Source organism: Oryctolagus cuniculus, chromosome 2, assembly GCF_964237555.1.
Source record: "Oryctolagus cuniculus chromosome 2, mOryCun1.1, whole genome shotgun sequence".
In the NCBI taxonomy this organism is placed as follows: domain Eukaryota; kingdom Metazoa; phylum Chordata; class Mammalia; order Lagomorpha; family Leporidae; genus Oryctolagus; species Oryctolagus cuniculus.
In genome coordinates this window covers 112462016-112484466 of record NC_091433.1, presented here as the reverse complement: position 1 = coordinate 112484466, position 22451 = coordinate 112462016, and the positions used below count along the sequence as shown (strand labels likewise).

The window sequence follows — 22451 nt, the reverse complement described above, 5'->3', positions numbered from 1 at the left end:
TGCACAAGAAGTTGTTTATTTATCGCAGACAGTGGGGACACTGTTGGGGACATTGGATAAAGGTTCAGTAAGGTCCACAGATGACATCACTGTCAACTCTGTTCCTCTCCAGGCTTTGATGGTTACACAGCAGTTGTGTAAGAGTACTTCTTATTCTTAGGAAATACACACAGCGGAATTTAGGACATGTGAAGGGGTACCAAGTCTGCAATTGGTTCTCCAACCGTTCAGTAAGTCATAGGACACCACATCCTCGGGGTGGCCAAGCTCCGTATACACGATGGCACAGGATTCCCGAGAACCTACACACACCCCACGTCCTTTATCTCCAGATGATTTATAACACCCAATACATTGTAAATGCTCTGTAGACAGTCACCACGCTGTATCACACAGGGAATGAGAAGAAAAGCCTGCACGTGCTCAGCACAGAAGCAATTCTTTCTTGAGTATTTTCAATACACTTGGTTGAACCCAAAGACGTGAACCCCATTCGGAAGGCATTAAAGCAGATGTGGGCAAACGCTAGCGCTGGGGACCCCGAGGGGTTAGAACGAGCAGAGCTTTGTGTGTAACCCCTGCAGCAGTGGTGCCGGTTGGAAAGTGCTTCAAGACAAACATCCTTGTAGGGAGAGAGAGGACAGGTCACTCGTCCAGCCCCGGGGAGGGAAGGCGACACGCCCTGGACTTGGCGCTCACCTGTGCCTCTCTCACCTGCTCGTTCAGGGATTCAGCCTCCAGCTGCAGCTCCCACACCGCCCCCGCCGCCCTTAGGTGGACTGAGCCACGTGACAACTACATGGCAACTTCCTTTAACAGGAAAAATGGGAAAACACCCTCTCGGGCTTCACAAGATTCGTGGCAATAAAAGACCAATGCTGTAAAACAGACGCTGTCAGACGCTAAGCAAATAAAGAAACCAATGATTTAATTTAATTTATTTATTTATTTATTTGACAGGCAGAGTGGACAGTGAGAGAAAGAGACAGAGAGAAAGGTCTTCCTTTTGCCTTTGGTTCACCCCCCAATGGCGGCCACAGCTGGCACACCGCGCTGATCCGATGGCAGGAGCCAGGTGCCTCCCCCTGGTCTCCCATGGGGTGCAGGGCCCAAGCACTTGGGCCATCCTCCACTGCACTCCCGGGCCACAGCAGAGAGCTGGCCTGGAAGAGGGGCAACCGGGACAGAATCCAGCGCCCCGACTGGGACTAGAACCCGGTGTGCTGGCGCCACAGGTGGAGGATTAGCCTATTGAGCTGCAGCGCCGGCCTGAAACCCATGATTTTAAAAGGCTGAAAAACGCAGCCCAAACCAGCGCAGCACTGCACACGGGCTTGCCAGCAATCTTGCCAAGTCGCTATTTTCCAAGACAGGCTCGCATCTCTTTCCAGATCTCCACACTGCATATTCAACAATGGACTGTGGGTGACACAACTTCTAATCTAACAAATGTCATGAGAGATGCCTGCAGCTGCGCGGGTCGCTGTCCAGAGTCAGATTTTTCCAGACTGATTATGAAATCCGGAGACTAGACTGGTCTCTAGGAAACTCAGGTTCCAACTAAGATCCACCTGTCCTCCATTCCCTCTGGCTATCTGTGACTATGAGTCCACGCTGCTTTATTCCTTACAGGCACGATGAAGCACACAGTGATGAAAGCCTGCCCAACGGCACCATGAGGCCAGCTCCCACTGACTGTACCCAAAGCACAGCAACAATTAGTTCATCTCACTTGAGCACACAGAAGCGACCACCCTAACCATGCACTCACACATGCAACTGCCAGCCAGCCCAGGAGACGAGGGGGGAGGCTACACATTTGTCACCCGCCATCCTCTCGTCCTCCGCACTGAGGCAAGGCAGAGTGTGACCCAATGGCCGGGGTCTCAGGTGTACGCGGCATGACCTTTGACCGACTTCCTGGGGGACGGCCATGAAGGACTTGGATGCACAGCAAAGCCCCAGACCACCCATGTCACTGACCGCTCAGCTCAAGGCCACCATGGAGGTACAAGAGCCAGGTCCATGTGGGCAGGCCGGCAGGAAAACCTGGTGGTGTCACCCATTCATGCTTGGCGATTTAAAGAGACACTTTTACCAGCTGTCATTAGAGACCTGCAGTTCCACAGCCAATGGCTCTGATATGACCCCAGAGTTGGGGGGCCGTGCAGGCTCATCTCAGGTGTCCAGAGCCCACAGCAAGTGGCACGTGGCCACCCAGGGCCCACCACTCAGCCCTCGTGGGCAGCCTCTTCAAGCTGGCTGGGGAAGCAGACAGGCCCAGCACGGTGGTCAGCTTGCCGCCTGGGCTCAGAGCTGCCTTTGTGTCCTGCGTGTGCCCAGCCATCCTCTGGCAGGGGCCACGTCCTCCCCATGTTGGTGTGAGGACCAACCTCCTGCATGCACGGTGGCCCCGCTTCTCAACAGCTCCTCCCGGTCAGCAGGGAGAAAACCAAGCCCAGTCACAGGCAGCAACACAAAGTCCCACTGGGCAAACCAAGGCACAGGAAGTGGGAGGTGGGGGGTGGGGGTGGCGCTGGGGACACCGACACAGCGGCAAGCTGCAACGTCAACCAACCTTCCAAAAAACAAACAAAAGACGCCCTACCATTCGGATCAGCTAGAAGAGAGATGGCGAAATCAGAAAGAATGATACGTAATTTATCTTCTACAAACTAAGACTCGCTCTTCCTTTTGGATAGGACAGAAGCCTGTTTAGACACCATGGTGCTCGACAGCGTGAGAGCAAACCGCAATCGCTCCCTGAGCCACATCTGCTGGGGGACTCCTCCTCTGAGCCAGTCCTGTGCTCCTGGTGGTCCCAAAGCCCAGACAGCTAAACATGCGCCCCCCCCCCCCACAACAGGGGGTCACTCCAAGAGTCACATCTACTCCACCAGGCAAGAGAAACAAGCAACAGATACACTGTTTCCCAAGAGGAAGCCCTAGGGCTACATTATAAAAAAACGAGCTATCAAGAACACACCTGTTTTAGCAGCAGCCAGCTATCCTCTCTCAAGGTTTGCATGCTCTAAATTACAGGCTAGTAATTAGTGGAGTCCTAATGCGTTTCAACATATGGGTGTGCAGGGGCAGGGTGGGGTGTTGACTCAGCGCACCTGCCTGTGGCAGGGCACCCTTTGCATTAGTGCTGGCACCTCTGCCTGGCACGGAGCGATGCCTGTCGCTGGGACCCACACCCCTGACGTGGGTGGACGGCTTTGCTAACGGTAAGCAGTGGAACTATCTCAGAGTCCATGGGAGAATCCCTGCTCTGGCACCGATGCTTCGAGACCGCACCCAAGAGTTCCTCGGGCAGCTCAGCCTGTGTGTACTGGATTTGTGCCTTCATCACTGGCAGTCAGCCCCCAGACAAATTCAAAGTGAGGGCAGCAAGGACACTGGCAGGCCACAGGAGGGCCGGGGTCGGGGGGCATGCAGGGAGAGAAGGGGTAAAGAAAAGCTCGTTACCCTGCGTGGGTAATACGCGTTGAACTCGTCTCCGATCCGCCGCAACTCCTGCGCGATCCAGGTCTCCGGACGCGTGTCTGCAGGCTCAGCCTGAGACTGCCTCATGGAAGCTGCAGCGGAACAAACACAACAGAATCACACTGTGCTCCACCGGGGACCCGGGCAAGGCCCAGGAGGAAGGTCCCAGGCCCACGCCCGCCTCGCCAAGCTCGCTCACGTTCTGGGAAGCCCCCACCCTCAGGAACCACAGCCAAGCACTGAAGTGGACAGTGCTCCCTTGGTCAAGGAAGCAGGGCTGCAGTTGTTCCCTATTCCAAGAGGAGCAAGCCCCGGCCCACTCACACTCACATTTATACACACTCACACATACACTCACAGACTCACACTCTCATACATATAAATATACACACACATACTCATACACACACACATACACTCACATATATACACACTCACATACACTCACACATATACACACACACTCATATACATACAAATATACATATACTCACACACATACAAACTCATAACACACTCATACACACACACACTCAGAATCACACTCTCATACACATATAAATATACACACACATACACTCACACACAAAGGTTACAATACCAAGAAATATGCTCGTAACGGTAGAATCAAAAAGCTTAGCTGGTCAGGGAAACAACTGCTTTGTGATTACAGGGAAAAATTCCTAGGAAAATTTCCATCACCCAGGAACGTGAGAGCCAATGGTTGTCCCCAAGCAAAACAAGTGAGACCCTGAGAAACCTGGATGGGTTGGTTTCCTTTTAAATTTTTATTGAAGTTTATTCACTTATTTGAAAGCCAGAGTTAGAGTTAGAGTTAGAGTTAGAGTGAGAGAGAGAGAGAGAGAGAGAGAGAATCTTCCATCTGCTGGTTCACTCCCCAAATGGCTGCAACAGCTGGAGCTGGGCAGATCTGAAGCCAGGAGCTTCTTCTGGGTCTCCCACATGGGTGCAGGGGACCACACACTTAAGACATGTTCTGCTTCTTCCCCAGGCACATTAGCAGGGAGCTGGATCAAAAGTGGAGCAGCCAGAACTCAAACCAGTGCTTATATGGGATGCTGGTGTCACAGGGGCAGCTTAACCTGCAGGGAGATTGGGTGACACCAACGGCCAGTGCTCAGCAGTGCAGCCACAGGGCCGCAGAGCAGCATGACCGCAGGTTTCTCTCTGTGTTAACGCAGCTGCTGAAGACCGGGGTAAGTCGGCCAACACTCGGTGGCAGGGGAAATGCTCGGGGTCTAACAGCAAAGGCGTCTCTCTCTGCAAGGAGAAGAAAGATGCTGGCTGTCACCCTGACATGCGTCCCTCTGCAGGTGATACCATGAACAGCCTGAGATGGAGGAGTTAGAACGTGCGTCAACAGCAGGGCCCACGCCTGGCACTGGCCATGCCGAGGTGAAGCACTGCACCTGGTCCAGCAACACGGGGAGGTTCTGAACTTGAACTGCTGCTCGTGTGCTACTCGTTCATTCACCGTGCAAATGTGCATGCTGCACTCACGGCTCAACACGCACAGCACGCGTTAACCACAGCCAGACAGGTAAACACCCCTGACGCTCGCATTTCACAGTGGCACTGAACACAGACCGACAGGTCAGTGAGCCTGCTGCTGGTCCCTGGCTGACAGTCCTTAAGAGCGAACACCTGGGAAAGGTTTTGCCAAGTCGAAAAACTCTTGCCCTGTGAGTTTAAGGATGACCCCACTGGGACAGGGGGCTGCAGAGGGGCAGGGATTTCCAGGAGCCCATGTCAGGCAGGGTGGAGGAAACCTCTCCAGTGTCTGCGCTGTGTGAGTGAGGGGTGAACTGCTGCAGGCGGCCCTGGGCTGGCGGGCAGGGCCCCTGAGCACCCGATCATATGGAAACTGACCCCGGCTGCACTTTTGCCGCGCAAGTACTTGTAGTGCGAGTCTGTGAAAGCCGACGGAAATGACTACATGGGCAGGAAACAAAATTTCAGAGTAGACGCAACACTAGATGATGATGACGATGATGATGACGATGTCAATGATACAGCTCACTCCTGTGTCCTGGGGCTGCAGACCTATTGTTGGTACTAAATTATTACTCTTCTTTTCATATATCAGCAATTAAGCCTTCTTTCTCCAACTGTAGAAACTTTTAAAAAGCAAGCTCACTCTGATGGTGAAGGAAGACACTGGGTGTCTACTGCAATCCTGCTAGCGGCATGCAGAGACACGCGTGACCCACGCAGATGCACAGGTGAGCAGGCGGCCAGCAGAAGCCCTGTAGCAGCTGACAGGCCACCAACACTCTCCTCTCCAGGGCCTCGGGCCCCACTCCTTTCTCATGACACGTGCCTCAGAGGGAAATCTGCCTTCAACCCTGGTGGCAGAATGCAAAGAGAAATCTGAACTGTAGATGCACATGCCTTATGAAGCTCATGGAATAGTAACAATCGCTGGTCAAGCGACCCCATGTTTCATTAATCAAGACCTTCACTGGTGTACCCAACCTCCACAACTGTCCCCTAGGGGCCGGGGTACACCCCAGCCCAACACAGGACACCCAAGCCCTGTGCCCAGGGAGCTCCTGTCCACGCTTGTGCATTCGGCACTACACTACTCCTGGACAAGGAGACTCACAAGGACACGTCACATTCCTCGGAACACGGAACAGAGCTTGCTCTCCCGGGACCCCCAACCCCACGGGGACGTCTGCTGAACACCGGCTCAGAGGGCTATGCTTGGCCCTCGCGTGGGCTGGCATCTGGAAGCCCATCCAGGGCAGACGCTGTCTCATCAAAACAGGCACCCAGCGAGCACACCTGACCGGGCCAGCCACGGCGAGGGGGGCCTGGGACCCTGGGGGCAGATACCACTCGTCTGCTTTCCAGGTAACTGTTCTGCTGTCTCGGGAAAAGGAGAAAAGCAGATGGCCTGTTTCTTGCAGGGGAAAAGTTCACGGATAGAAACAGATCCAGGACACCTGGCAGGGAGACAGGGAGTGGGTGTGGCTGGGAGCCCAGGGAGCTGCACCCACCCGCTCTGGGTGTCTTCTGAGGACATCTAAGGGTCAGGGGAGTCCCATCAACCAGAGAGAAAGGTTGGGGGCGGGCTCGGCACACACTAACTGCCAATAGCTACTGGTAAAGACGCAAGCTGGCAACAGTCTAAGGTGTGGGCCTAAAGAGCTGTTACAGAATAGCAAAGCGCAAGGTGACTAAAGGCACAAAGGAGAGCCAGCCCGGCTGCAACGCTAACACCTGTTCCTCACCCCACCCCCATGTTCTGTTCTGTTAATGCTCAGCTTCTCTGCTGAGCAGCAGATTCAGTTCTTAGTCCTTGAATCCCCAAACCTAATAGCCAGCCAAGATGCACAAGCAACACTTGGTCACGCAGGGAGCTCGTACGACAATCACGCTATTGTGAGTCCTGGGAAAGGCATCCTATTCCTGGGCTTTAGAAGGTGCACTATAAACGTGAATTTCTTTCTTTTTTTAAAAAGATTCATTCATTTATTTGAAAGTCAGAGTTACACAGAGAGAGGAGAGGCAGAGAGAGAGAGAGAGAGGTCTTCCATCTGCTGGTTCACTCCCCAGATGGCCACAGCAGCCAGAGCTGTGCCAATCCGAAGCCAGGAGTCAGGAGCTTCCTCCGGGTCTCCCAGGTGGGTGCAGGGGCCCAAGCACTTGGGCCATCTTCCACTGCTTTTCCAAGCCATAGCAGAGAGATGGATAGGAAGTGGAGCAGCCGGGATTCGAACCGGCGCCCATATGGGATGCTGGCGCTTTAGGCCAGGGCATTAACCCACTGTACCACAGCTCCAGCACCATGTAAACATGAATTTCAAAGACGATTCATCAAGTGACACAACATCCTTGGGGCACACGGGATGCTTCTCCTGCACCTCCTCACTAGCCTAATGCCCCTGACCATCAGACATTTTTTTTGCGGTCTCTGGCCACACAAAAACAGCCCAGAACTAGAGGATAGGGTCCAGCTGGCCAACTTGTCAACCCGTCAGCCCCACAGTGGCACAGGTCAGAGCCAGAAGGATATATTCCCTGTCGCATCTAGTTTTGCTAAGTTCTGAGCAGAGCATGAGGATAGCAAAGGGCTCTGGGGGTACGGACTCCCGGGGGTATGCCTGGAGCCTGAGGGGTTCACAGAAGGCTGCAAACACTGGCCACCCCTTTCCTTGTTACCCTTACCCGGCTACAGCCACGTTACCCTAAAGGTGGTGTAGACCACAGCAGGACTGAACATCAACTACAAATATTTTATTTTGCCATCTGCAAAGTACCTGACAACCACAAATGCTGACATCTGGTTGGTATAAAAGCTCTTTTTTTTTTTTTGAAACAAAAGCTGGGGCTGGTGTTGTGGCACAGTGTGTTTAGCCGCCTGCAATGCCAGTATCTCACAGGAGTGCCAGTTCAAGTCCCAGCTGCTCCACTTCTGATTCAGCTCCCTGCTAGTGCATCTACGCAGTGGGGGATGGCCCAAGTGCTTGGGCCCCTGCACCCACGTGGGAGACTCAGATGGAGTTTCCTGGCTCCTGGCATCGGCCTGGATCAGCTCCAGCCATTTGGGGAGTGAACCAGCAGATGGAGGGTTCTCTCTCTGCCACACCGTCTCTCTGTAAGTGTGCCTTTCAAATAAATAAATAAATACATTTTAAAAAATAAAGAGATGAAAGCTTTGATTGCTAAGTGGGAAGATCACATTTTCAACTTAGAAGGCAATTTTACGTGAACAGGAAGAATTCTTCAAAGGGGAACGTGGTGCATTCTCTCAGCATCTAAACACGCTCTTCCCTCCACACACCTGGCACACACACCACTTCTGGGTCCAGGTTTTCTTCCTTTGGGAAGAAAAGCCACTTAGCAAAACTTCTATAATCCAACGGGTCAGACACAGGCGATTCTGTTAAAAGTGTGATGAGTCAGTTGAACTTTCAATAAAATTCTTAAATTTTTTTTTTTTTAACTTTAGGACTCAGGGTGAGCATCGTGGCCCAGACTCGTCAGCCTGCCACGCAGGATGCCTGTGCCCACGTAGGAGTGCCTGGGACCTGCTCCTGGCTACTCTGCTTCCTGCTAATGCACCTGCTGGCTGCAGGTGGTGGCTCAACTACTCGGGTTCCTGCCACCCATGTGGGGGACTGGAATGGAGCTCCCGGCTTCAGCTGGGTGCGCCCCTGGCTGGTGCAGGGATCTGGGGAGTGAACCAGCAGAGGGAAGATCTTTCTCTCTCTCTACCTCTCTTCTCTGTTACTCTGCCTTTCAAACAAATAAACTAAAAAAAAAAAATTCCAGAACTTACTGGTAGCATTATTTTCTATGGAAAATATCGTGAGGTATATTAACCCTTCTTTCTGTACTGGTGCAGGAGACAGGAATGGGAGAGGCAGGCATTTTCAAAGAACTTGCTACGTAAAAATGCATGCATGTTCTGATACTGAAGGGCCCCGGTGACTCAAGATGCACATCACTTAATTACCAAGCTGCTCTGGTTCAGCCACAGAACTATTTTCCAACTCATAAAGCAATTTTAAATCTTAAAAGCTCAGCAATTGAAAAAAAAATTAATATCGTGGTTTAAGTGGTTGATAGTGAAATCAGACTGGGGCTTTCAGAAAGAACTTTCTATAGCACCACCAGCCAAGGAAGGAAAATAAGAAACCGAGGTTGTCAATTCATAATGAGGCCAACATCAGTCAAGCTCAACCCTCTGATTTCTCTCCAGCGCCCAAGAGCCTCTGCAGCCCCCGCTCTGAACAGCAGGTGTTCAAAGGAACTGAAATCACATCATGACACTCGCTGCCTCTCTCCTAAACCCACAGTGCTGTGCAGTCACATCTGAGGACGCTGGCACGCATGCTGTGTGGTGGCGGGGGTCACGGCGCACGAGCACGCATGCCTGCGATCCCAATGCGCTGGCAGGGCTGGCACGGTGCCACGTCTGATGGGCGACTATGGTTAGGGTTCCCTCCGTGCGGCTACAAGGGTTTCAACTGCAGTGCCGCAAGGCAAATGAACACTCACGGGGACGTGTCACTCTGCTGCTCCCAGATGCTCAGGCGTGTACCGACACTCGAGTGGAACCAAGACTGCATATCAGAAGTCATCAACATGAACGAAGCTCTGAATCCACACTCGACTCAGAGCTGAGAGGGTTTCTCAGTCCCCAAAGGGACACTAAGGCATGACTGACGCTGGAGAAATGCTGTTCATTTCCAAGACCCCGCAGAACATGCCCAGTTGGGTGAATGCGGATTTTGACCGGCACTGGGACTGTGGGACTGTGGGAACAGAAGAAGTCCCCTCCCTTCTGCCGTCTTGGTGTTCTGCATCTTTACCCACAGAAGGGATTCTTCTTTTTTTTTTTTTTAATTAATTAATTTATTTATTTGTTTTGACAGGCAGAGTGGACAGTGAGAGAGAGAGACAGAGAGAAAGGTCTTCCTTTGCCGTTGGTTCACCCTCCAATGGCCGCCGCGGCCAGCGCACTGCAGCCGGCACACCGCACTGTTCTGATGGCAGGAGCCAGGTGCTTCTCCTGGTCTCCCATGGGGTGCAGGGCCCAAGCACCTGGGCCATCCTCCACTGCACTCCCGGGCCACAGCAGAGAGCTGGCCTGGAAGAGGGGCAACCAGGACAGAATCTGGTGCCCCGACCGGGACTAGAACCCGGTGTGCCGGTGCCGCAAGGCGGAGGATTAGCCTAGTGAGCCGCAGCGCCGGCCAGAAGGATTCCAACTGCACCAAAAGCCCAAAATGCTCCTGTAGAGACCACTTCCTGGTTGGCTCTGACCCCACTGTTCACGCAACTCCGAAAGGATCCTCCAAATAAAGGTTCCGGGGAGACACCGCTGCCCCAGGGGCCACTCTGAAGCCCAGCATTCACTTGGGGAAAATAAAAACTCCTGCTTTCTACTCTGTAGTTTCCTAACTTGCAAACTAAGCCCTCAAATAGCTTTCTAAATCCCCTTCTCAATTCAGGGCTATCCTCAGCTTGCAAGAGGAGGGGAGCATGGAGTGGGTTTGCTCCAATTCCATAACAGACTCCCCTGGGGGACCAGGCTATCCCTGTTCCCCTCCATTCCCCATCAGCCATGGGCAACAACAGAGGGGCACCTGCACTGCAGCCAAGCTTTAGTGCGATCAATGAATGCTATCTATCAGCTCACACAGCTCCCAGAAATGAATCGAGCCAGAAACCAACTCTACACACATAACAGAGTGCTTCGGAAAGTACCATTGTGGGAAAAAGGGAATTAACAGATCAATTAATTTTGCTGCATGGCTTTTCATAATATGCATTCTCTGTGATTTTTTTTTTTTTTGACAGAGACAGAGGGAGAGAGTACCTATCCACTTGCATGGATTTACTCCCCAAATGTCTACAACGGCCAGAGTCAAAGCCGAGGGCTGCGGACTCCTTCCAGGTCTCCCGATGGAAGTCCTCGAACCATCACCTGCCACTGGCTGCTCAGGGCCCACACTGCTGGAGCTGGGACACAAACCGAAGCTCTCCGCCGCGGGGCGTGGGCGCCTTAACTGCTGTCTTAATCGCTGGCTCAATGTCCAGCCCCTCATGAACCTTATTTGGAAACATTTTTACTTATTTATTTATTTGAGAAGCAGAGAGATGGAGGGGCACAAGCACGGTGGGCGGGGGGAGATTTTTGACTCCCATCCCTGGGTTTACTCACCAACTACCGGACATGGAGGGGGAGGGGATGGGGCGTGCACAGGAGCTGGGAACTGAGCGCAGGTTTCCCTGCCGCTGGAGCCTGGCCCTAAAGCAGCAGGGTGTGGGCATCTAACCCTGGGCTGCACACCCACCTCAGCCCTTCAAGAGCCTTCTGAAGACCCCTTTCAACAGCCTACGTAACTCCATTTTACCACCAAACTTTCTGGAGCTCCCCTGTAGATACACAGGCAAACCCTGCACCTCTCACTTCATCGCTGTATTTTTCTGATTAGTTCTCTGTCAATTCCCCTGAGCCCCTCCCCCGCCATGAAATTCACTATGAGAAATTCGGTGACAGCACTGACCGCTGGTGTTCAAGCGTTTCCTCCATCTCTGTGTCCAGCCCAGGCAGTTACACAGAGTCAAGACAGCACTTTAAAAACTGCCGCCAGGAAAAAACACGGCAGCAAGATGCAGCCAGAGCCTGCTGCCTCTCTGCGGCCTTGAGAGGCGGGGTCAAACAAGGTGCTTTCATCACTTTCCCGAATGCTTGGAAAATGCCAGGACGGCCAGGCTGCCAAGCCGGACACGAGGCTGGAAACCCACGATCACAAGACGCCCCTGCCACCAGCGTTTCTCATGATCAAGTTCAAACCTAACGGCGTTAGCACTACAGCGCGGCGACATCTCCCTCATCTTATCCCTGTCAGATGACCTGAGCCGCACCGTCCCACGTTTAACATACTGCTAGACGCTGGGCTCCTGGAGGAGCAAACCCAGAGCCTGTGGCTCCTCCCTCACCCTGGAAGCCCAGCACGTGGCACCAGGCAGGGGACCCAGTCAGGAGTCCTCGCATGTGACACCTGGTCTCCTGAGACAGGCCTGTGTTCTCTAAGGCACTGCCACCAAGCTGAAGGACACAGAGTGTGCCCAAGTCCTTCCCCACAGCGGACTGAGAGGGCCCCCTCTAACCCCGCCCTTAACCCTGACTCCACTCTCCCCAGGGCCATGAAGACAATCTCAAGCCCTCTCAGTTGTCAGCCTTCTTTTTATCAAGGGCGATGCCACCACTGCCTCCTTCCAGGTGTCCTGGGAGCCCCCTGCTCCACCTCCCTGGTCACTGTCCCAATACCCCTCAGTGCTTCCAAAACGGCTGTCCTGCACGGCATGGAGCAGGGCCTGGCACACCTGGCCGGGGCAGCACACAGGGTCCCACGTCTGACCCTCTGTTTCCTTCTTTTGTAAAGATTTATTTATTTATTTATTTAAAAGTCAGAGTTACGGGGAGAGGGGGAGGGGGAGGTGGAGAGAGAGAGAGACAGCTTCCATCTGTTGGTTCCTCCCCAAATGGCTGCAATGGCCAGGGCTGGGCCAGGCTAAAGCTGGGAGCTTGGAGCTTCTTCCAGGTCTCCCACATGGGTGCAGGGGCCCAAACATTTGGGCCATCTGCTGCTCTCCCAGGCCATAAGCAGGGAGCTGGATCAGAAGTGAAGCACCCAGGACCGGAACCAGCGCCCATACAGGATTCCGGCTTGGCAGGATGCCACCATGACGCCAGCCCCCTGCCTTTCCATTTGTCTACACGGCCCCTGGTCCCACGAGGTCTCTGGGGCGGCTCACCTCCTCCTACAGCCTTAGCTTTGCTGCAGAGGACTGGCGGGCTTCAATGACACCATGTTATTTTGAAAGACAAACGTTAACTCCCAGAGTTAAGTACGGTCCCACGAAAAGCCACGCCGACGCGCTTCAGGGAGGAGATGTGAACTCCACAGCCCTTGTGCTGACGCTGCACGCGTCTTCCTATCCAGACAGCTTCTTCCCAACAACCCCAGCACAAAAGAAAATGTTTACAGACCTCAACAGGTTAGTAGGTTTGGGTAACTATGCATTGTTTACAGCCCTAAATCTGATCCCGGGGGTGCGGTAGGGCAGGAATGAGAATTTCAAACTACAAATAAAACAGTTTCTGACTGCTGAGCCTGTGCGGCTTCCTCTACAGAGTTTGACACCAGCAGCAGGAAACAGGTGGCAAACATCTTTTCTCCTCAGTTCACATCAAGGTCTCAGCCAAGACCGTGCAAAGACACGCATCCAGCCCAACAGCAAAACCCGAATCCTGAAAAGCTACACCTGGAACTGGTTTCTACACCAAAGGATGGAAAATAGCCCATCTGTATTTTCACTGAGCCAACACTTAACGGCTACCCACAAAGCAAGATTGCAATGAACTCAGACACGGGCTTTCCCCAGCACACCGTGAGGATGAGCTCCGCTTTTGCTTGCCTCTTAACACACTCACTGGCAGCTGCCTCTTTTTCTGTTATTTTGTATAAAAAGGAAAAAAAAAAAAAACAACTTCCACTTCCGCTTCCATCCCAGACACTGTTTTGCATAATCACAGAGATGCGACGATTGTATCCGGACAACGCACGGGTTTCAACCTCTGTCCTTCAAGATACACGGCTGACCCTGGGGGCTGCTCTGACTCCTTCTTAGAAAACCCCTGAACGCCTGTGTGTCCTGAGCAGGCCCATGAAGCACTGGTAGGAGGGTCAGAGGCAAACACAGCCCCACAACCACAAAAAGCAGATGTTGCAAAAACCAAGCACCTGCCTGGAAGACCTGGAAACCGAAAGGGTTAACGTTAGCTGCGAGTCTGAGTGGGGTCATCATGAAGATGGCTGCAGCCGGCCACCCGGCCCCCGCTCACCACTCACGCACCCGCTCCACCTCCGGCCAACGGGCAATCCTGAGGGCCACCCCAGCGGCCTTGTTACAAACCATAAAGGTGTTCTATAAATAAACTGTGCCACGCTCCCCCGGCAGAGCACTTACTGAGTCACAGAAGGAAAAGGACTTGCACGGGGCTCCACCAGCCCAAGCGTGAGTGGAAGACATAAAACTGTGTGAGAGACTGTGTTGGTTTGCTGGTTTGGAAGGTCTTTCATCTGTCCTGGTTCCCACATTCTTCCTCCCCTCACCCCCACCTCCCCTGACGCCTGAGCCCTCCCCAGTGTCCCTGGCTGCTGGCCAGCTCGGGTCCCTAATGAGCTTGAACATCCGGCAAAATGGCCTGGCCATCTTTGTACTCAGAAACCCGCAGTGCCATGTGCCTTAAACCGGGGCTGTGCTTTTAGTTCAGTAAGACCAGGACACTGCTCCCCAGCCAGGGCGAGGGACTTGCCCAGGGCTGCCACGGTCAGCGACAGGACCCAGACTGGACGGCGTCAGGTGCAACACTTCGTGCCACACGATCAGCAGAGGCACAGAGAGGACGCAAGGTTAGCTAGCACCTCAGGGCGCACCACACTCACTTTCCAGAGCGACTATGGTCCTGAGCTTCAAATGAGCCCCTGGTAAGATCCAAGTACAAGAAGGAAAAGAGGAGGCAGCTCTGGCTTGCACACAGCACCGTGTTACGTATCCTGTGGTGTCTTCAGTCGACCACCTTGCGCCTTCCTGGGACTCCCCAGGCTGCTTTCTGGGCTGCTGAGTGGTTCTGACTAGGTTGGCTGGATTTGCACGAAGTGCAAGGGAAACCACACCCTACCTTCTCGGATGTGCCAACATTCTCTCTCTCCAGAATTCTCCAGGCTACTTTTAAGAAATTTCTCAAAGGATCAAAACCAGACACATCAACAAGATCTCTCTTCCTTCCGTCTTTTCTCCAGCACACTGAGTCTACAGAGAAACTCACTCCAGAAAACCTCAAGGTTCGGGCCTGCGTTGTGGCACAGCGGGTTGAGCCACAACTTCTAACACCAGCAGTCCATGTTAGAGCGCCGGTTCAAGTCCCAGCTCCTCCACTTTCAGTCCAGAACCCTGAGCCTGGGAAGGCAGCAGAAGATGGCTCAAGTGCTTGGACCCCTGCACCATGTGGGAGACCCAGATGGAGTTCCAGGCTTCCGGTTTCAACCAGCCCAGAGCTCTGTCCCTACCCTGAAAGTGACATAAAATCTGCACACCCAGGTTGGCAGACAGAAGCCAAGTGATTGCCATCACCGGGCTGTGCGGAGCGTGGATATGTGAGCGGAAGGCAGGCACGCACTCCTGCAGGAAGCCACTCATGGGTGCAGCTCTCACTCCTGCCCCATGGACCATGAGGCCACGACCAGTGGGTGGAAGAAGACCCCCCTGCAGCCGCCTACTTGGGGTTTATTCTTATGGGCACTGGCTTGGCAACCCACAACTGAACTCACGACCACATGGATCTGGGTGGAGGAGACAACTGGGAAACCCAAAGTGAACTTGGGTTTCCCAGAGGGCACTGGGGAGGCCAACTCATTCCAAGCAAATACTGGAAACCACAGAGCGTGGCCGTTCCCCTGGGGCCCACCCTGTCCACCAGGCAAATGCTGTCTGTACGGATGCTGGCCTAGGTCACCTGATAGCACGAGGTTAAATGGTTTAAAAAAAAAAAAAAAAAGGATCTAAAACCACTTACTCAGAAGTAAACACGAAAACCCAGATTCTGTGTTATTTTCTCACCAACAAAATTTAATCACCTCAAGGAAAGGTGGGAAATTGTTTAAAAATTTTTGATTCGATTCATATACCAGAGCACTTCCCATGCTCAGCCAACGAGCCACCATGCACTGGATTCTGAACAAAACTCACAGAATGCTGGGTGGAAGGGAAAAGTGATTCAGGCCGTAAGACCCTTATCCAAGTGCCCACCTTGATTGCAGTCAAGTCTCTGCAGGGCCCACCTCCAGCAGGGTCCCCAGCTCAGCCCCCGGCAGCTGGAGCAAAGGTGGCGGGGGGCTTCAGTTGTCTCTCTGTGGTCCAGAGATCTGTGAGTGAGGACAAAAGCTCTTCCCAGGGTGACGTCCGGGTTCCCCAGCAGATCAGGGGTGATCGGCACCTCCCTGCCACACCCCACCGGGCCGGTTTCTAGAAAGGATGGTTTTCTTCCTTTTTCCAGTCTGTTGTGGGGCCCAGCGGGTTAGAATGACAGCAGCATGTCCAGATGAATTCACTTCCCTGTTGAGTTTTCTCTTCCTGAAATGGCAGCTCCTTCCCACAGAGTGAGAGAGCACGCGTCACCACGCTCACGCTTCTGCCCCTCCCGCGGCTGTGACAGCCCATCCGGGAGCACCAAAGCTTTCCACCCACCGGCTTGTTTAAAACTTCCACCACAAAACTCACACGCTGCTAAGGGAAATGGCAGACCCCAAATGAGGCACCGGGGGGGCTCATGTGCAGCTACAGGACCGCAGGAGAGGGGCCACAACCCTGGCCGCCCCTGGACAAGCCAGGACGGTCAACACCGCATCACTCAAACAAGACACGCACGGTGTGTGTAACCACAGAACGCCGTGCGGGCCAAGGACGGAGAGTAAAACATACACCGTATATCACATGCTAGACTTACTCGATTGCAACACGAGCTATGATGGATCCGCAGACACAGAAAGGCATCTGTCAGGGTGGGAGTGGCGGGGCAGTGGGTTACGCCCCCTTGCATGGACGCCCACCCCCCACATCGGAGCGCCAGGATGAGCCTCATCACCCCCACTTCTGATCCAGCTCCTTGTGAATGCACCCCGGAGGCACCAGATGAGGGCTCAGGCCCTTGGGTCCCTGCCACCCATGTGGCAGACCTGGACGGAGTTCCTGGCTCCTGGCTTCAGCCTGGCCCAGCCCTGGCGGTTGTGACCATTTGGGGAATGAATTAGCAGATGGAAGATTGATCCCTCTTTCTCTCTGCCTCTCAGTTTTTCAAACAAATAAAACAAACAAAAAAAAATCTTAAAAGGACCACTTGTACAGTGAATGCAGGATCTACTACCCAGTTTGATGCATTGCCCTCATCTTTTTGTTAGTTCTTGAATATCACCCTGGGCTGGCATTAACCACTGGACGATCTTTTAAACTCCACTTTACGTCAGGAGCATTTCTCCCAGACCACTATTCTTGTGACATCGCAAGGGCGGCACCGCAGTCTGTGACAAGGATGCACAATAACCTAGAGAGAACTGCCAAGCCCATGGGGATGCGGATGGCTTTCTGGCCGGCATAAGTAAGGCCCCGTGAGCATTTATGTGAGCATTCCCGGGACGACACGAGTGTCAGGTGCTTCGCGCTGTGCCTACAGAGCAGGGTCTGAGGGTGCGTGGGCGGCACAGAGCTCACAGCCTGGTGCAGGGTCAAGTCCCTGAGGTCTCCAAGGACAGACAACTCCCTGTGTCCCTATATGACGGTGCCTGTGAGGGCAGGAAAGCAGCCTGGGGCCTCACACCCTGGCCTGGCTCCCGTCGGCTGCCCACACAGACCAGCAGAGGACACTGACCAAAGAGGGAACGCACCAAGAATGTCATCACCCGAGGAATCCACTGGCGGCGAGGCTGACCCAACAGAGGAATGAAGACAGCACGATTCTGGGGTGGGAGGTGGAGCCGGGCGCAGGGCAGGCGGGTGTCCATGGGGCATCCTGTGTCCAGGCACATGCAGGATGGCCACAGACCCTGGGTGTGAGCAGCCGTGGACACCACACAAGTGCTTAGTGAGTTTTCTTTTAAATATTTATCTGTTTATTTGAAAGGTGAGTGACAGGAAGAGAGGGAGAGACAGAGATCTTCCATCCACTGGTTCACTCCCCAAATGCCCACGATGGCCAGGGCTGGGTGAGGCCGAAGCCAGGAGCTTCTTCTGGGTCTCCCATGTGGGTGAAGGTGCTCAAGCACTTGGGGCATCTTCTGCCTCTTTCTCAGGTGCATTAGCAGGGAGCTGGATTGGAAGTGGAGCTGCTGACACTCAAACATGGGATGCTGGCATTGCAGATGGTAACGTAATGGCTGCACAACGTAAGAAGCTACACAGTCGATGACTGTTGTCCCAGCAGCCTGAACGAAGCGACCAATGCCAATCACACATGTGGAGCTTAGCAGGGCCTTGCAGAGGAGCACGCTCAACCCCCAGGACCACCCTCGCATCACCCATGGAGCAAGCATGGGGAGGTGGGGTGTGTGCGTGTGCGTGTGCGTGTGTGCATGCGCGCGTGTGTGTGGCGGTGGCAGGTGGGCTGTTAGGGACCTTGGGACTTGAAGACTGGCAGCGCTGCGTGCCCTGAGGTCCTCATCACCTCCACAGAGCCCAGGTGGGGGCTGTAGAAGCTGCCACCCTGAAGTCCCCAGCAGACACAAAGCTCCTACGAGAGCTCATTCTCCCCCACCCAGGGACCTGGCAAAGGGAAAACCCAACAGCAGAATCTTTTCTGGCAACAACTGCCCTACTTCAGCGACACAGCAACAGAAAAGGCCCCAACACCCCACAGCTCCCCTCCCCCGCCCAGATCAGGGTGAGCAGCTGCTCGCCCAGCCCAGCCCAGCCCCGTGGAAGCAGGAGCTGCTAGGACTCTGCCACCGGACGGTGTCGGCAGACACAGCAGGTGAGCGGGCGCCTACGGCCAGGCAGGGTGGAGCTGTGGGAACGGCAGTGTCTCCATCTCCCGCGCAGTGGGAGCAGCCGATGCTCTGATCCCCTCTTCTTGGGCAGCAGTGCTGAGCTAAGTCTTCACCCCATTAGGCACGGCCACTTGACAGACACTGCACTAGCCATACCACTGGGCGAGGACCCGCAAGGCAGAGAGCCCCAGGGCCCACTAGATTCCTCCCAGCCCCGGCCCAACCCCAGCTGTGGGGTCACCCAGTGAATCCCGAGCCTCCGCCCCATCTGGCATGGAAGGAGAACCCAGCACTCAGCACCAACGAGGGAGAACACCAGGCAGCGGGAGACAGGGCTAGCCGGCTTCCACCCCGCCCCTGGTGTAGACGGGGAGCAGGGGGTTGCGGAGTCCCTGCCTCTACCCTGTAGAAACCAGAAGGCACAGGGCAGCCCTGCGCCGATCCCCCACGCCGTCGCGAGTGCCGGCAGCAGCTGGGGGGTGCCCCGCTTACATCCCCAATAGCACACAGTGGAGCAGCAGGAGCCAGGAAAGCAGCAGCAGGGCTCGGGAGGGATCCGAACTCCACTTTACCTGGCAGAAGCAGGCAGATGGCTTAGAGTTGAAACACACAATGCAGTGTAAAAGGCTGAATGGGTGGGCTCAGTAGAATGGAAATGACAGAAGCGGGGCGGGGGGCAGTGCATGGGAGGTCAAATCAGAGAAAGTCTGTGGCTGGCAGCTGGCAGTGCTGTCGCTGAAAGACGCCCGAGGCTGGGGTCTTGGCAGCAGGGAAATGGCCACAGAGGACGGCTGGGGACCTCAGGAAGGGAAGGACGGGGGTGCACACGCTGTGCTGGCCTGCTTCTCAGGATGCAGGATGGATGGCTGCGGCCACAAGGGTCGCACGAGCTGATACGTCGTGCAGCGTGGGTGGAGGTAACACAACACAACGGGACAAGGAAAACGGAGGCAGGGAAGGGGCCTAAGGGAAGCCAAGCCCTGACAACACGGTCATCAAGTCACAACATGCTGACCCCACTGATGACCAGATTTAGAATATGGTATCTAGTATGCTAAATGCCTAGAACAACCACTAAGAAATCTGCAGAGACAAAGTACTCAACACTGCAAGCAAATCAAGGTGGAATCTTTAATAATATTCAAAAAAGGGAAGAGGAACAGAAATAAGTAGTACAGGAAACATAATAAAATGTCAGACTTGTGACATTTTAACTGTAAATGGTATAAAAACACCACTTAAGACATTTTTATCTAAGTATATATCACATAGGAAACACCTTGGATACAACATACAAGTATGTATGTTGAAAATGAAAGGACAGGGACCATCGTGGTGGCATAGTGGGTTAGGCTACTGCCTGTGACACCGGTACCCCATAGGGGCAGTGGTTCAAGACCTGGCTGCTCCACGCTAATGCGCCTGGAAAAGCAGCAGAAGATGGTCCAAGTGCTGGGGCCCTTGTACCTACATGGGAGACCTGAATGAAGCTCCTGGCTCCCTGCTTCAGCCTGGCCCTAGTACTGGATGGAAGATTTTCCAGTGGATGGAAGCTCTCTCTCTTGTGTGTGTGTGTGTGTGTGTGTGTGTCTCTGTAACTGTCTTTAAAATAAATTTTAAAAAAATCTTAAAAAAAAAAAAAGAAAATGAAAGGATAGGAAAACATACACCAGGTAGGCATTAACACATTAATATTAAAAAGCAGCTAGGCTAATAAGCAATAAAGTAACCTTTACAGCAACAATGAAAAGGGTCAACCCAACAAAACGATGCTACATGTGTAAACCCCAAACAAAAAAATCTGATAGGAAAGAAAGGAGGAACAGACAAGCCACCAACCACCACAGCCAGGGTCTGAACACCCTGTTCTCCGCCACTGACCCCAGACAAGATACAGAGGAAGCCAACAACACACTCCATCAGTGAGATATACTGACATATACACAAATATGAGTGCACACTCCTCCCCCCAACAGAAGCAGAGTAAGCACGCATGGATCTTCCACCACAAGGCACGGCATCTGAGCTATCGGGCAAGTCTCAGCAAAGTTAAAAGGACCACAATCATACAGAGAATGCTCTCTAACCACCCCGGAACCACGAAGGAAAACAGTAACAGAAAGACCACAGGGCACAGTCGAAACCCCACTCCTCAGTCATCCAGGGTTACCCGGGACCTCTCAGAGGAGATGAGAAGAAAAACACGGAACTCCCTGAAAACACTGTACACCGAGACACGTGAGCTGCAGCTCACAGCAGAGCTGGGAAGGGAATTTCTATCACGAATGCTCATAGGGAAGAAAGTTCTCAGAACATTACTGTAAGTTCCTATCTCAATAAACTAGAAAAACAGAATAAACACGAATTGAACAGAACAGAGAAATGATACACCATGCAATTTAAAACAGGAAAACAGAAAAAAATCACTGTGACCTAAAGCTGGTTTAAAAAATCCATAAACCTGATGAGACTGATAGAGATTGAAAAAAAGACTCAAATTATCGATATCCGAAATGAAACAGAGTCATCACAACAGATCCTACATCTGTTTAAAAGGCAAGCAAGGCAACATTACAAATACTTTTCATACCATAAATCCAACAGCTTAGAAGATACGCATCAATTCTTTGAAAATCACAAGCTACCAAGACTCAATGAAGATGAAATAAACAACCTAACTAGTCTTACAAGAACTAAAAAATTAAATTTCTAATTTTATGTGTACTCTCTCAGCCTAGACTGTTTCACTAGAGAATGCTACATTTAAACAATCAATACCAATTTTGCACTATCTCTTTTGGGAAATAGAACGAAATTGTTAAGGTTAAAACTGAAATCAGACATTCTTTAAAGCAAACAGCTACTTAGGTCCAGATACTCTTAACAAAGTATCAGCTAATTCACTCCTCTAGCAGCACAGACAAAGAATTGCACCTGCCCAAGAAGGAATTATCCAGGCCCGGGGGTTAGACTGATCAATTTAACTGCAGCAGCCTCAGGTTCAAGGGGCTAACATAAGCGGAATGGTATCATCCTATCAGTCGGGGCAGAATGAATATCTAACACCCAACACCCACTCTACTCACGATAAAAACTCTCAGCAATCTAGAAGCAAAGCAAAACTTCCCCTTTTTAAAGGGCACGCACAAAATGCCTACAGTTCACACCATCTATGATTGAAAACAGAGGCCTTGCCCCTAGATTAGCAATAGGCACGGATGCCTGCTTGTACCACTCCCATTCAACCGTAGTATCAGAAGTTCAAGCCAGTGGAACAGGGCAAGGAGAAGACATAAAATGCACATAGGAATAAAGCAAAGGAATAAAACTCCCTAAATGTAGACTATATGACTGCATAGATCTCTGGAGAAATTTTTCAAAAAAAAATTATAGAATTAGTGAATTCAGTAAGAATGCATTAGACATGAATCTCTCTCTCTCTCTCTCTCTCTCTCTCACACACACACACACACACTCACACACACTGCACTTCTATATACAAAAGCCCAAGTTAAAATTCTAAAATATGATAGCACCAGGGCCAGATTGTGGTTTAGTAGGTAATGCTGCTACCTACGACACTAGCCAACTCACATGGGTGCCAGTTTTTGTCCCGCCTGCTCCACTCCTGACCCAGCTCCTTCCTAATGGCCTGGAGAAAAGCAGCAGAATGTGGCCCAAGTGTTTGGGCCCCTGCCTCCCACATGGGACAACTGGGTGAAGCTCCTGGATCTTGGCGTTGGCCTGGCCCAGGCTCGGCCATTGTGACCATCTTGGGAGTGAACCAGTAGATGGAAGATCTCCCTCTCTCTCTCTCTCTCTCTACCTGTAACTCTTCCAAATGGATAAATAAATATTAAAAAAAAATATACAATA

General features: G+C 52.6%; 1 protein-coding gene across 6 annotated transcripts in view; it reads right to left on the bottom strand.

Moving 5' to 3' along the window:
- The window catches only part of BCL2L11 (BCL2 like 11), a 50165-nt gene that overhangs the window by 13448 nt on the left and 14266 nt on the right, over positions 1-22451 (bottom strand). For all 6 annotated transcript variants that reach the window (XM_051836363.2, XM_051836354.2, XM_070068802.1 and 3 more), the window contains one exon: positions 3472-3581. In XM_051836363.2, coding sequence (XP_051692323.1) covers positions 3472-3581 — 110 coding nt within the window. The remainder of the gene's footprint in view (positions 1-3471; positions 3582-22451) is intronic.